The sequence below is a fragment of the Pipistrellus kuhlii genome, unplaced genomic scaffold (assembly GCF_014108245.1).
Source record: "Pipistrellus kuhlii isolate mPipKuh1 unplaced genomic scaffold, mPipKuh1.p scaffold_m20_p_8, whole genome shotgun sequence".
In the NCBI taxonomy this organism is placed as follows: domain Eukaryota; kingdom Metazoa; phylum Chordata; class Mammalia; order Chiroptera; family Vespertilionidae; genus Pipistrellus; species Pipistrellus kuhlii.
The window spans coordinates 28,601,435-28,617,075 of NW_023425584.1; the positions used below are offsets into that span (position 1 = coordinate 28,601,435).

Below are 15,641 nucleotides of genomic sequence, written 5' to 3' on the forward strand. Positions count from 1 at the left end.
CAGAGCCAAGGACTAGCCACTCAATGAATCACTGCTGGACCCCAATTTTCTCAGATTCCTTCAAATGGCACCACCAGGCTCTGAAATCTGGTGAGTCTCTGGGAAATACAAGCCATCCCTGCTGCAGCTCAGTGCAGAGTCAGCAGCACAGTGCGCCTGTTTCCCTCTGGCCACAGCATGAAAGTAGCCTGGCTCCGCAGGCGCCCTCTGCTATTACTGAACTTCAGACTCTGCCCCTGCCCCAAGCAGACAGCCATCGTGCAGACCCGGCTGGGGGAGCTGAGGGACTCAGGAATGGCAGCTCTGTCCAGGTCTCCTGGTAATCAGTAGTTAAGCAGCAAGTTCTCCAGCAACTTGTCACCTTCTCATGGCTCATATTAGGACTCTACAAATCCTAGTGACACTTCATGCACCAAAAACCCCAATTAGTCCCCAGAGCTATTCCTAAAGGACAAGTGCTCATACACTTGAGAAAGCACAGCTGGCCTCCTCTGCCCATCATAGGGCATCTCCTTCTCTCCCAATAAGGCCCAGAAGACAAATATTTGGCCAACACAGTCTGAGTTGTGTTCCCTAATGTGGGTTCAACTCTGCGAGAGCTCTTCCAAAGTGGCCATATGCCTGGAAGGCCACCACACGACACCTGTTGCCCCCACCTCACAGGGAGTGGGGTGAGACATCTTGCCCTGCTCAGGAGCACAGTGTCTGGTTAAAAATAAGTGGCTGCACCACCTGTCACTCCTCCAAGTGCTCGTTAGGGCTTATGTAAAGTACAGAGTCTGAGGCTCCCAGAGGCTGACAGGAATTAGGAGTTTTGATCCGCTGAGGCAAGAAGGCAATGCCCCATTCTATGTTTATCACATCTCTTCCCCTCATGCCTTAAAAGGTGGTGGTGCCAGAGGGAAGGGACTGTGGGAGAGACACATAGGTATAAATCAACTCAGGCTTGTTCAACAGGCGGCAAAAGCCCTTCAGACCCTCCACCTGGGTCTGCAGACATGCAAGCCCCCGGGCCTGCGCTGGCTCTTCCTAGAGAAGCCCACTGACTCGGCCCAGGATTTCTCCCTTCGCTTCACCCCAAACTGTAGGCTGAACTGTGCCCTTTACCTCAGGGAAGGAATGACACAAACTTGGGGGGAAATAAAGGTGACCCAGGCTTGGGTTCCCAAAGGTCTGAGTCTTTAAAGGAGATGACTGAATAAGGAATCCACAAGTTTGAGAGAAAGCATTGAAGAGTACAGGGCTCTCCTGCCTGTGAGGGATAAGTGCTCTGATGCCCACAGAAATGGGGACCACAGCTGGAAGGCCACCTCCTCGCCCAGCTGCCCTTCCACTGGCATCCAGAGAGACATGAGGCAGAGGAAGGAAGAGCGGACCCAGCCCAGGCCAGGGCTAAGTGCCTTTTCATTACAACATATTTAAAATGTGTCTGAGTGTCTGAGTCTGAAATAACTGGGTCAAACAGAGCCCATCGCGTGTTGACAAGGATGCAGTGACAGCTGGGCTGGCTGACAGAGAGGCCTCCAGATCCTGTGGTGCTGACCCCACACACACAGGCCACGGCTCACCCACCCAGCAGTGTGCTGGGCTCAGAGAAGGCAAAAGAAGGCAATTTACATCCAAGTAAAAGTTCAGGGTCACTTTCAGGTGTCTCGGTGCAGATGTAGACACTCCTGGGGTAGTCAATACTTATAATGTTGCCACTTCTGCCCACCCACCTCCAGAACAGTGTGTACTCATAGAAAAGAAGAGGGAAGGCAGGGGCAGAAGGGGGAGTGAAGGGGGAATAGGGCTTGCCCGAGCTTGCACAGACTAGTGGACTATTCAAGTTACATAAATACAACTCACTACTGGGTTAGGGGGACTTTTGCTGCTTCCTATGAACACTAGAGTCACGTGAATACCAGTATCTGTACCATGGACTCACCTGGCTTCCAGATAGGTGCTGGGAGGGAGGGGGGAAGAGTAGTGACCACCCCCAACCTGAGCTGGGTGAGCCTCCCAGAGAGGAAGTAACTCTTGGACCATTTCAATGATAGGAAAGAGCTGGGCTTTCATGCTCAGCTCAATCCATCACAGGCTAGACACCCCATCAAACAGAGCCTCGGGTGCCTTCCCCATCTGCAGAACTAAATTAGACACCCCCAAAGCTGGTTGAGCCCTGCTGAAGGGGACCGTTCCATCTGAGTGCCAAGCTGTTTTTTCAGACACATTTTCATGTAGAGAGGCTCACAGCATCGTCGCTGCCTGGCACCAACAGCACGAGCATCACGCGTCGCCTGCACTTCAGCAAAGGCCACAGGGGCGCGGGCCAGGGTGTCTGCTCATAACGTTTCCCCTCCAGGATGCACAGCCCTGTCTGCTGTGCTGAGCTGCGGAGCCAACACGTCCCCAAGCCCAGCTCCAAGGTGAGGGTTTCCACTGGGCTGAGGCGCAGATCAGTACTCCAGATCTTCAGTTTTCCTCTCAAAGGGTAGAAATACCATTTCTGGATTCCTAAAGACCGTCCCGTCTCCCCTCCCACTGCACGCAAATGGCGTGAGGGATTCAGCCCAAGGGGAAATATAAGGGTTCTCTTCTGGAAAACGGAGCTAACAGTCTGAGACAAGAGCACAGGTGTGTGTGTATGTGTGTGTGTGTGTGTGTGTGGAAACCAAGAGGCCTGCACTGCCCACAGGACCTAGGTGTGCAGCTACCCCTCAGGCCCCAGGCATGCCAGGCCCCGCGTGTGCCAGGCCCCAGGCGTGCCAGGCCTTCGGGGCTGCGGGCACCCCCGCGCCCACCACAAGGTCAGAGAAAAGGAGGGGATTCGGGGGTGAGAATGGGATCTGGGCCCAAGCGCCCAGCACTCCTAGGAAAAAGAAGAGGCGGCGGAGCCCCATAACGCGCTCCACATCGGTCAACTTGGGGCGAAGACCCGGAGGCAACCCAAGCACAAGTGGAGGGCGTGGCGATTGGTGGCTCCATCCACAGGGACCCTGGGCGCCCTGTGCAGGGCCTCCGGCAGAAAGAGGCCAGAACCCACACACAGGGCAGCGGCTGCGCGAGGCCACGCCACGGCCAAGGAAAGTAAAGGGGAAGATGCTTACCGGCCAGGTCTCCTCCGCGCAGGCCTGGGTCTGGGCGGCCTCCCAGGCACACCCGGGCCTCACGCCTGGGAGCTCGGCTCTGGTGCAGTCGATGGAGGGCGAGGGAGAGAACAGAGTGCCTTTCACGGCAGCTGTCCTGTCCTGGGAGTGTTAGAGCGCCTTCCAGAGAAAGGAAAATGCGGAGAACGGAGGTTCCAGTGAAACGCCCCTGACTCAACCGTCCTAGCGGCTGCCGCTCTTCCCTCGAGGCCGTTAGGCGTGGCCACGTGATGACTGGTGGGCGTGGCCACGCGACGATTGGTAGGCACGAGTCACGTGACAGCTGGTGGGCGTGGCCACGTGGCAAGTACAGCAGCTGCAGCTGCAGCCTCAGCAGCAATGGTCCGCAGAGCACGTGCCCAGTGCCCGGTGCCAGGGGCCTGGGCAGGGGCTGGTCCTCAGGACGCCGCAGCTGCGCAGGAAGCAGCCGGCAGAGCGCTGAGCAGCGTGGAGATGTGGCCGGAGAAGCACCGCGGGCAGAGGCCTCTGGTCCTGCCCAGTCTGGCCCCGCTCCCAGCTGAGCGCAGCCCCGGAGAGAGTCAGCGCCGTGGAACAGAAAATCCCTGAAGCCTGTGGACCACGGAATCAAAAGAAACAATAAGTTGTTCTTGTAGTTAAGCCACTCAGTTTAAAGCGCTATTGCCGAAGCAGTAGATAGCTCAAAGGGTGAAGAATGGTCCGGGAACGTCAGGAGAGGAGTCTCCTCCGTGCACCAAGAGAATGACTTACTCGGAGGGCCTCCATCAACAGCGCCCTAGGAATGCACGTCTGCCAGTGTTCGGGTTCCCAAATGCCCAGGTCAGGTCTGCTCCCCCTGGAAAGAAACCCTGTTCTGTCCGCCAACAGAAACCTCTAAAACAGCTCCGGCCACCTTGCACAAGGAAACACTGGTGAACAAGCTGAAGGGAGCCCGTCCATAGTATTGCAGTTGCAAAGGACGGAAAGATACTGTGCTCTTCTAGCGCCCAGGAGCTGGCAGGCTCACTGGAGAGAAAGGAAGCAAGCCTGGGAACAGTGAAGATTTGCAAGATTGTTAATGAGCGGTAGATAACAAAAAGGAGATGTTATAAGCGAAATAAGCCAGTCAGAGAAAAATAAATATCACATGATCTCACTCACATGTGGAATCTAATAAACAAAATAAACTTATGAACAAAATAGATCCAGAGACTGTTGAATCTCAAAGGAAAGATGGGGTGGGGGGGGGGAGATATTAACTGGAGAAATTATATGCATATATAGACAATAATGTGGCGAAGGCTTGGGAGGGGCAGGTGTGGGGTGTAAGAGGTCAATGGAGAAGGGAAAAAAAGAAAGGGGACCTCTGTAATACTTTCAGCAATAAAGGTAGATTTTTTAAAAATTGTCACAAAGCAGTCAGTGAATCATTGCCCAATGGGTGATGGTAACACTCCCTTATATTTCCAACCTGACAGCTATCCAGCTATCGGAGCACTTTCACATCCTTTATCTCATTAAATTAAAACAACCCAATGAAGTGGGCAGGGCAGGATTAATTACCTCCTTAGAAAGAGCTTAAGTAGTGCAGGGGTCCCATTGAGAGGGATCTCCACGAACACCTGGGGCCCTGAGCACCATCAACTGGACGAGGTGCAGAGTGAATGCCAATGAACACAGCTGAACGGGAGGGATGTCCTCTGGCTGCACAAGAGGAGAAGCTCGGTCCCTAAGAGGCTGCCTGGGCAGAAGGAATGGTCCTTGTAGGGTATTTCTCCGCAGTCCTCACACCCCATGCCTCAGAGTCCCCCTGAGACGCCTGTTAATGATGTAGATCTGGAGTAAGGCCTGGGAATCTGTATTTTATTGTGCTCCCCAGTGACTCTGATGATCAACCATATTTGAAAACTATTGCCACGGAAGTCACCTTGCCAGATGGCATGTTTTTCAAATCATCTGCATAGTGCAGTAGTTGGCAAACTGTGGCTCGCGAGCCGCATGTGGCTCTTTGGCCCCCTGAGTGTCTCTCGGCATTAGAACCACTTCTTAAAAATAGACTCGCCCAGGCGGAAAACCGACATGGTATTTTATGGAAGAGCCACACTGAAGGGGCCAAAGAGCCGCATGTGACTGCGAGCCGGGGTTTGCCGACCACTGGCCTAGTTGGTGAGGGAAATGGGACTGGAGACTCATGGTGCTCTAGCTGGCTGTCAGGTCTTCACCAGGGAGGTGGGACTGATTCTGTTTTGGAAGGATGTGTAAGATTTGGACCCACGGAAAAGATGGGGGAATAAAGCATTGGAGGCACCAAGAAAAAAAGTGGGGGTGAATAGTTCTATCCCACTCTATCCTCTGCTGCATATCCATTATTAAACAGCATTATTATGAATCAGAAACTCGGTGAACAGGAAACACTAACAAGGGTTTGAGTAATAGCATTCTCCAGGGACAGCCTAATTGGGATTTTGTCTCCCGTTTCCTGGAGGTAAGGAAGCGTCACTCTTACACTGGGGCTTGGGCAGGGGCCCCATCCCTGTCTGCCCTGGGATCTCAGGGCTCAGCTGGAGGCAGAGAGCAGAGCCCTGAGGCAGATAACCTGTCCCAATGAGGTCAGCAAGCTTCCTGGGTGCCAGGGCTTTACCCCATGATGGGGAGAGGCACCCCTCCCCCCATTCAAACAGGTTCTGCCTACAGAGATGGCAGAGAGAAAAGCTCCAAGCTGGCAGAGAGGGGAAAGACACAGTGCTGCCTCCTCATATTTGAGATCCACCTTTTTGTTTGTTTAATCACCCATTTCTACTCTTTGTGACAGCATCGGAGCCACTTCCTATCTGTATCAGAGGAAATGTGCTATGTACGTGTGCTCATAATTAGACCCAGGATATTCACTCTTTAATAATCAGCCCGTTTCTCCCTCCAGCTCACCAAACCTCCGCCTCCGACCTCCCATTCTATTTTCATCCTCTCCCCTCCCAGGTGGGGATTCCTTAAAGGAGCCCAGCTGATTTGTCCTTTCCCTTTTCTTGCCAAATGGCCCTTTCCGCCCAGAGTGGGCCTTTTCCTCCCCGTGATTCAGAGCGAGGCTCAGAGCTAGGGCTCCAGGGCCAGAGGAGCAGATGAGGAAGGGCACTATTTCGGGAGCTTGGAGAGTGGAAACATCCAGACTCTAGCTCAGCAGATCCCAGCTCAGATCCGCTGCCTGGGGCCTGGGGCGGAGGAGAGACCTTCTCCACGAAGCCCAAGAATGATGAGTGATCCTTCTGCCCTGCCTGTCCTCTCACATGGGTGCAGAAAGGAATAAAAGTGTCCTAACGGTGCTGTTGTCATGTCATCATGAGCAGGCCTACGGCTCCAGCACCTGCCTGTCCAGGCCAGCAGAGCAGGCCCGGGGCTCCAGGGTCTGAAGGAAGCAGGATGGAAGAAACGTGTAAGGACTGAGGGCCCCAGAGAGGGGAGAGAAATAAAAAAGCAGAATACTTTTGCTATGTTTATACTTTTTAAATTATTATTATTCCCATTATAAAAGTAAGCCATGATCACTGGAGAAATTTTCAAGATGCTGGCACTCAGAAAGAAAATGAAAATCTCCCTTAATCCCATCACAGGGATTATTACTGGCTTCTGGTTTTCTTTGCATATTTGTATCCATTTTAATCTACAAAGCCAAGTGAGTACGAAATGCAGCATTAGTTTTCCCTCAGTGGGAGCCCTCCACTTACCCCACTTCACCCCCACCCCCCAGCCATCCCACTGGGATGAGTGAGGTCTCAGCTCTGGGTCCCCACAACTCATCTCCTGGCACTGTGCTATCTGGGGGATGCAGGTGGGTGGTGGACACCCCTCTGTGCGGGCGTCCACCAAGCACTCTGTGCTTCCTGAAGGTCAGTCCTGCAAGTCCCCGCTACATGGAGCCTCATTTCCCATCCAAAAGATGTCCTCCGATGCCTCCCTACCATTCCATGCCCTTCTGGATGCACTGGCACAGGAATCCATCTTCTGTCCCCAAATACATCAGAGCTGGAGGAAGCCACTTCCAAGCACTTAGGTGAGCTTGGAGGAATTATTCCACCAGCTTTCCCGGTGGGGCTGGGGAAGCCACTCACACATTGAGGGCTCCCGCCTCCCTGGGGCTCTATCCAAGAAAGGTCTTTATTATCCTCTGCACCCTCATCCCCAAAACTATCCGGTTTCTGTCGTCCTTCCCAAGGCAGACAGCGCCCCTCGCAGGGACCCACCAGATCTAAGGGCACCCTGTCTCCCACCGACATTCCTCTCCTCACCTCCCACCCCATGCTGCCCTGAGATCAGGGAGGTCAGAGGTGGGGAATCTGCCCCTCCTCGGGGCTGCCACATCAGACTGAGCAGTGTGAGCCCTGCTGAGGGGCGAGGGGGCCACAGGAGAAACCCACCCTTTCATAATGCACCCAAAAGTGCCATGGATGCTAGCCACAGCCCTGACCTAACTCGTATCTTGTTTCAAGCCTTATACACAGGCCTAGACTTTTAAAACTAAACAAAACACACACACACACACACACACACACACACACACACACACGCACACACACACCAAAACAAAACAAACAAAAAACAACACATCATTTGACTCCTTTGTTAAGTCTGTGGTTCCTTCCTGGAGGCAGTTAATGCTGGGTGGTCTGACTGTCACCTGCCCGCAGGGAAGAGCCACAGCTGTGAGGATGTGCAGGGGCTCGCCTTGGTCAACACTGGTTACTCACACCCATGCACATGCACACATGCACGTACAGGTGCACTCCCAGCTCCAAATCTTTGGAGTTGGGGCCAGACCTGAATTTACAAAGCTCCCTGCGTGATTCTGAAGGAGCTGGGAGAGGAGGGGGAGAGGGGACTGAGACCGTGTTCCTGGAGAAGCCGCCCCACAGTTGGCAGCAGCCTTGGGAGGGCGGCGCCCACGCTACCCTTCTTGCGGGCGTGGGGGATCCAGGGCCAGGCCGTGCTCAGTGGTGGGCTGTGCATCTCAGAATGCCCTTTACACATCCAAGCATCTGTGTCCCCTATTTGGTTCCAGTCGAGATGGTGAGAAAATCCACTCAGTGCCATTTCTGGGAGAGTATCATCTTAAAGACCTTCTCACGGCCGGCGGGGTCTGAAGATTCTGAATCACCCACCCACTCACTTCTCTGCCCACAGAGAGCTCACAGGCAGCATCCTCCGGGAGGGGTGGGTGATGCTCCTCCCCCGGTGGTCCTCCCCAGAGGAAACCTCCAGGGTGGAGATACCCTAATCTGAGACCCGGGAGCCGAGCCCTGGGTGGGGAGCAGTTGGTGGGGATTTCTATTCCCTCAGCACAAAATGGCAATGCTAACGTACTTTCCAATTTAGATTTTGAAATACCACTGAAAGGACAGCTTCAGTTCTCTCGCTGAAAACTTTTTTTTTTTTAAATAATCACATTTCTTCAAGAATCAGGCCCTGGGCATATGTGTCCCTACCCCCGTCAAAAAGTGATGGAGCAAAAAGGACGTTCTCTCAGAATTTTTCATGACCAATGTGTTGCTTCTTTGGGTAAGGGTCCCTCCTCTGCCCCTCCTTCACAGGGAGAGTCCCCTCTGCCCCAGGACTCTGGACAGACATGACACCCAGCTCCACCCCAAAGATGGTGCTGCCTAAAGGACCGAAAAAGACAGGAGCGCTGTCCCCCAGACACTAGCCACAGGAAGGTTTGGAGTAGGGGTGACCGGCTGTAGAGTGGGACTTATCCAAAATTAAGATTATTGGGATCCCTAAGAATCTTGTGGGAGAGAAACCAAGGTGGTTTTTGTTTTTGTTTTTTTTTGTTTTTTTTTTGTGTGTGTGTGTGTGTGTGTGTGTGTGTGTGTTTGTTGTTGTTGGTTTTGTTGTGTTTAAACTTTGGAAGAAAAAATAATATTATTTTATAAATTAGGAATAATCTTTTAGGAATAATTTTCTAACTATTCCTAATGGAATATGCTCCCAATTTTCGTAACTATGGAAATCCATCCCTACATTATGAGTATAGGTGGGGGGAGGGTGTATTGTCAGAAGGTTGACTCTCTGATCCGACCTTCCTGTTGATGTAGAAAGTGGCTTCAGGATTTGTGGCCATGAAGACAGGGTCTGCAGGAGGCCCAGGCCAGCTGCCAGGGGCCCCATCAAGGAGGTAGAGAATTCTCGGAACTGGTTTGCAGGCTTGACCTGGTCACTGGCGTGGAGTAGGTCGGGAGGGCGTGCCTGTCCATGCAGGACCAGGACTAATCACCTGAGTTTCTGGGAAGTTAGGCCTCTAACTGCCCATCTAGGAGACCAGCCCAGAGCAGAGTATGGAGGCGGAGCTCAAGTCTGCACCCGCTGCAGCTCCCCACCAGCTGTCCAGGGCTCGCTCCAGAGGCAGCCAGGAGAACCGTGTACTGATGACAGGAATGGTAACACCCCTTCCTGTAGGTTCCCAATCCCAGAGCTTCTTGCTAATTCAAAGCAGGTCTTTCCAGCTGGTGCTGCTTCCAGCCATTGAGCGGGGGGGAGGATGGGAGAGACACTCTGACAGGTAGCCTGGACCATCCTCTAGTCCTAGAGTCTAGTCCTCTGTTCCGAGACTCCTAGCACCACCCCAGGCAGCCCTATAAAGCACCTAACAGACTCTCTCCATCCTACCCTCTGACCCTATAAGTCACTGCAGGCCCAGGGGGTCAGGGGAAAGAGACAGAGGCCCTGTGTTTAGGAGGGAAGCCCTATTGTGAGCACTCTCCTTATAGGACCATCCCTTCTTCACACACATCCTTTCTCCAGATATCCCACTCCAAAAAAACCAACAGCAACCTCTTCAAGAGCTCTGGCTGACCATTCTCTGAGCCTACCACTGTCCATTACCGTTTGAAAAATCCCTTTATTTCAGAGTCTGGGCTTGGCCTGCTGGCTGGTGAGTTCTAAAATGGTAATTCTAAAATGCAACCTTAACTTGCCAACCACTACAGGTGCCAGAGCCATGTATGAAAACAAAGTCAGCCCTGGCCGGTATGGCTCAGTAGGTTGAGCATCATCCCCTGCACTGAAAGGTTGCCAGTTCAACACCCAGCGTACATTCCCAGTTTGTGGGCTCAATCCCTGGTTGGGGGGGTGGCATGCAAGAGGCAGCTGATAGATAATTAACTCTCATATCAATGTTTCTCTCTCTCTCCCTTCCTCTCTCTCTCTAAAAAATCAATTTAAAATTTTTTTTAAAAAAAAAAGCATTGCCAGGGGTAACGGTTTAAAAGAAAGGTCTGGAAGCCAGGACATCCTCAGCATTCACAGAGGAAGTGGAAGCCGTTCCACAACAGTCTAATATGCAGCCTCCTGCAGGACACAAGGAAAACCAGCCAGCCAGCAGCAACAAACGGCAGCCTTCAGACAGCAACATTTCGCCCTTGGTCCTCACCCCAGCCTGTTGGTGGCACTGAGTGGTTTAATAATAAACCCCCCGGTGTGCAAAAGAAACAGAAATAGCTTCACCGGGGCAGCACAGTTTATGAAATCGTGGGGCTCTAATGCTCCCAGCCTCCCAAGTTTCCATTAAACAGATGCCAAACGGCCCTATGGTGGCAGGGAAGGCACCCTTGCTTTGCCTCTCTCTGTCTCTCCCCAGAGAGGCTGGCTGGCAGGGAAAGGAGGGGGTGCCACTCAGCGACCACGTAATGGAAAAGAGGTGGCTCTGGGGTCCCAGCCCCGTGACCTCTGCTTGTCAAAGCCAACCTCTGAGCCCCTTTATGCTCTTTTTCAAGACTCAAATGTGTGGGTACACAAAGCTCCCTTAATGGAAGGTCGCTCTGGCTTGTGTAAAAAAGCTGTGTAAACTTCATCGCTGCATTTATTTAGCTCCAAGCCTTGTTTCATTTCCTGCCCGGGGATATTCAGAGAACATGACTACCCTCTTGGGTCTCTGAAATCTCTCAGCAAAGAAATAGTGCCCTCCCCACTTTGGAACCAAAAGACCCCCCACAAACAGGCAAGATACCTCCTCCCACTTCACCAAAAGGCAAGGCAGTTTAACCACATGCCCTCTGCTGAGTTTCCCGTTAGAAGCAGCAGCTTAACGTAAGTGGAAAAGCACAGCTACAGAACCCGAGGCCCTCTTGCACCGTGACCTGGCTGTGCGACCTTGGCGAGTGACGCCTCTTCTCAAGGTTCCATTTTAATCTACGTTGGGAAAATGGGGAAGATAACAGCGCCCATCGCACAGGTTGCTGTGAGGGAAGAGATCACGCTCAGCCTGTGGGAAGAGGTCCACGAATGGCAGCTGCTGGAATAGCTCTGCCATGGGAGGCAGCCACGGCAGCGGCTGAGTGCATGGACTCTGGAGCCTGGCTGTCCAGGTTCAAGTCCCAGCTCCACCCATGCAGGAGCTGCCAGACCTTGCATGTGTTACTTCTGCAAAATTCAATATGATGGTGAAAAGCAGCAGCTTCGGGGGGGAAAACTGAGCAGTGCATGTGACCCCAGGTTCACAGATTTCCCCTCCTAAACCCCAATAGGAGCAACGACGCTGCAGGGACCCCTCTCGCCATCCACACCAAATCCTTCACAGACTCCCCCTGCTCCATACCCACTTCCTGGATGCTCACAGCATGCTTCCAGAACAAGACCAGAAATCATCTACCGTAAACCCCCATTTTGTAGCCCTAGCTTCCACTGAGGACCTCCCTACGGAGCTGCCCAGGCTTCCTGCTACCACCTGGTGTCTGTGGTACTTGACCTCAGAGGTGGCCTGCGGAGGAAGTGGAGACAGAGGAAGTGTTACTCCCCCTGCAGACACAAGAAGGAAATCCTAGGCCAGACCCCACCCAAGCAGTTAAGCCCTACCGGGACCCAGCGAGTTACTGAGAGCCCAGGTCCCACCTGGACAAACTCCTCTCCATCCACCCCTCAGGCTGACCCTCCCCGTGGCTGACAGTGTTGGTCAGGAGGCGTGTTTTGGTTTCACATCGTATCGCCTGGGGTCCTCCTGGCTTAGTAAAATGCCTTCAGAGAAAGGGACATGGGTCCCTAGTCCGAGTGGCCCCCTTCCATGACTGCTGAGTCACCGCTCCATGCCAGCTGCCCTGTGCTAACAGGGATAAGCCTTGCCCCTCTTGCAGTCAGCTTTCCCCTCTGGAAAATGCAGCAGCCAGGCATAGGGACTCAGGGGCTGATGCCCCTGGAACGTACTGGGCTCCCCACAACCAAGGAGGGCAGAGGGGCAGTGCTGAGTCTTGCCAGGTCCTGCAGCCCACCCCATCCACACACACAGCCCCCTCCCAGTCCAGGGAGGCCCTCAGACATCCGTCCATGGGACGAAGAGGAAACTCTGAAGAGGGCCTCCGGAGCTCACCGAGCCAGCAGTCAGACACTCTGCAGGGTCAGGACTTGGAGCACAGTTTCAATGTCAGACAAAGAGCTCACAGAGCTGTTTGTCCTGGGCTGAGCTGAGGTCTGTGGGAATGAGCTGTGGTCAAAGCTGGCCTTGCACGGCTTAGTTGTCCACGTCACCCAGGTGGCTGAGAGTAAGGTACAGTGAGGGAAAGGGGGATATCTAACTCTTTCAGCCAGTGCTCACCAAGCTCCCCCCGTGCACTGCACCTCCTGACAGGGGGAGGAAGATAGCTGTGAATGCGGCCGGCCTTGTAGGGCTCCCAGACAAGTGGCCAGGCCACAAGCTGAGACCAGGCTGGGGGTGAGGTGCCTAGGGCGCCACATGGAAGGAGGCACACTCACTCTTGACTGCATCTGCAGGACCTTTCTCAGTTTCATGCCCTTGGCTTCTCACCTGCCTCCCCTTAATGCTGCCCCTGTCAGACAGTGACAGTCCAGGGTCTTTCTTTCTTTCTTCCTTTCTTTCTTGATTTAGAGAGAAAGAGGAAAAGAAGGAGGAATGGTGAGAGAGAGGGAAAGAGGGAGGGATGAAGGGAGGGAGAAAAAGGGAGAGAGAGGAAGGGAAGGAAAGAAGGAAGGAAAAACATATTGACTTGTTCCATTTATTTATGCTTTCACTGGTTAATTCTTGTATGTGCCCTGACCAGGAATCGAACCCAAAAAAACTTGGCAAGGAGCTATGCTGTAACCAACTGTGCCACCCAGCCAGGGCCTGTTGGTGTTTCTTGAGAAATGCAGGGGTGGCGGTGGCCAGGGCACCAGTTCCCATTCTGGTGTGGGAGGATTGGAAGGTTTCTCGGAGGAAGTGAGGAATTTAGGGGAACTCAGACTCCGTTTCTCCTCCCTCAGCGCTGCTGACTGCTCACCTCTGTCCTGGCCACCAAGCCTAAGCCAGGGCTGCCAAGAGCAGGTGAGCCATTGCCAGCATCACTCCTTCTCTTGTCCCTGTGCCAGAATTGGCCAGCCCAGGGACAAGAGAGAATGAAATCCTGGTGAGGGGAGCACATGGACCCTCAAGACACAGCAGAGCGTTGCCTGGGCCCACCAAAGCAGCCATCTTGCCTGGGAGCGCCCCGGCTTTCCCTGAGAGCCCCAGCAGCCAGCGGGGCTCTGCGAACCAGGCTTGGCTGGCAGGGAGAAAGGCGAGGAGGATAAGGAAAGCAGGTGCCCATGCCTGGCTGAACTCTGTCTCCCATTCAGCTTGCTGTCCACAACTGTCTGTTTTGTATGCCTCTGTTGATAGATATGTGCCCGTTTCTTCGTCTTTCAGAGACCCGGTGTGTCCCTCTGTGAGGGATGCGAGGTTGGGCAGGGGCAGTCACAGCCCTGTCCTCTCTCACCCTCATTGGTTCCCAGCGACTCCCAGGGGACAGCCTCTGCCAGTCCCGCCTCCACCCAACCTGAGCTTGCTCAGAGCCGCCTCAGCGCTCCATCAGCTGGAGACAGGAGTGCAGCAGCCCGGGCAAGTGGGACAGGTTTGCCGCACACTCGGCGACTGGACAGGGACCAGAGGCTGCTAGGGCTGCCGGCAGCAGCGCCAGACAACTCCCAGCCTTCGCCCTCCGTGCATCCCGACGGCACCCTGCAAGGATCCAAGCTGCAGCCGCTGCAGCCCGCAGGCGCCCCAGAGCGCGGAGCTCACCGGAACTGGGGGTCCCAGCCCGGAGGGTGATTTGGCACCGCCACTGGTGACGGCCAGACAGGGAAAGCCCAAGGGGCGCGGGCACGGAGCCGTCCACCTCGCCGAGAGAAAAGCTGAGTCCGGTGGCACCCCGACTCTTGGGTCAGTGGCGCGCAGCGGGAAGGGGGCGCAGCAGGACGCGCCATGGGGGCGCGGGGCAGCGCCGGTCCCCGCGAGGCGCAGTGAGCGCGCTGGCCGGGGACCCGCGGGCCATGTACGGCGACGCGTTCAACGCCACCGGCGGCCTGGAGGCGGCGGCGGGCGGCGCGCTGGCGCTGGCGGCCACGGCCAAGGCGGAGGGCGCGCTGCCCCTGGAGCTGGCCACGGCGCGAGGCGAGCGGGACGGCGCGGCCGCCAAGCCCGACCTGCCCACCTACCTGCTCCTCTTCTTCCTGCTGCTGCTCTCCGTGGCGCTCGTCGTCCTCTTCATCGGCTGCCAGCTGCGCCGCTCGGCCTTCCCCGCGCTGCCCCACGACCGCTCGCTGCGCGACACCCGCGCGCCCTGGAAGAGCCGGCCGGTGTGAGGGCTCCGCGGGCCGGGGCGGGCAGCCGGCCGCCGGGTTCGGGTCTTGCTACAAGCAGTCGGGTGTGAGCCGGGCAGAGCGGGCTTGACCTCAGGGGTCCGATGGACTTGACCTCTGGGGGTCGCCACACTCAAGACCCTTCCGGACCCGACCTCGAGCGGCCACCGGGGCGTAAAGGAAGCCGGGCTGCCTAGGGAGCCGCTCCTGGTAGCCCTGGAGCCTTTCCTCCGGGGCCAGCGGGGCCAGCTCGGCCATTCCTGAGAGAGGTCACCGCCTGCTCACTGCCTCACTTTGTGCACGCAACCAGGACCGGAACGTGAACTCAGCCGGACTTTGTGAAATGATGGCCCTCGGGGAGCGCGTGCCCCAGGAGACGCGGAGATTCACGGGGTCCCGCCCAGGGTTCTGAGGACCCAGTTTGTTCTCCGGGCACGGATGGAGGGGAAACCGGTCTAGAGACACAGCCTGTAGTGGGGATCCACGTCCCGCATCTCCAGGGGCCGCATTTGTACAATAAAACCTCCCCGAATTAGACCCAGTGGTGAGCACGCTCTGGTCATTGTTTGCGCCACTTTGGAAAGCGGGATAAGGGCTGGGCACCCTTATGAGCATCCCGAGAGCCAGGCGCAGCCCGCATCCTGCCTCGCTGTGGCCCAGGTCAGTTTCAACACAGCTTTCTCCCCTTCCCCCCGAGGGCCAGTCAGTTACTTGCTCTGGGAAGTGTGCTGCCTCTTCTGCTGGGGGAAAAACAATTGCCCTGAAAAGGAGTTCCATGGCAACTTTCCCTTCCCTGTTCTTTCCTTTGCTCTCAGAGCCTCCCTGGGCCTGGATCTTCTAAGAGCTTCCTGGATCAGAATCAGGTGGTGAAGGGAGGGCCTAAGGGTCTGGGGGCAGAATTTCTTCCCAAATGAGGCAGGAGGCCAGCTCCAGGAAGCACAGCAGAAAGCAGTGGATAGTAACCCG

General features: G+C 55.1%; 1 protein-coding gene across 1 annotated transcript; it reads left to right on the plus strand.

Annotated features, from left to right (window-relative positions):
• Positions 1 to 14,272: 14,272 nt before the first annotated feature.
• Positions 14,273 to 14,889, plus strand: SMIM32 (small integral membrane protein 32). The gene has a single exon (XM_036424958.2). It carries the CDS (start codon positions 14,367 to 14,369, stop codon positions 14,676 to 14,678), a length of 312 nt encoding a protein of 103 aa, XP_036280851.1. The 5' UTR covers positions 14,273 to 14,366; the 3' UTR covers positions 14,679 to 14,889.
• The last annotated feature ends 752 nt before the right edge of the window (positions 14,890 to 15,641 follow it).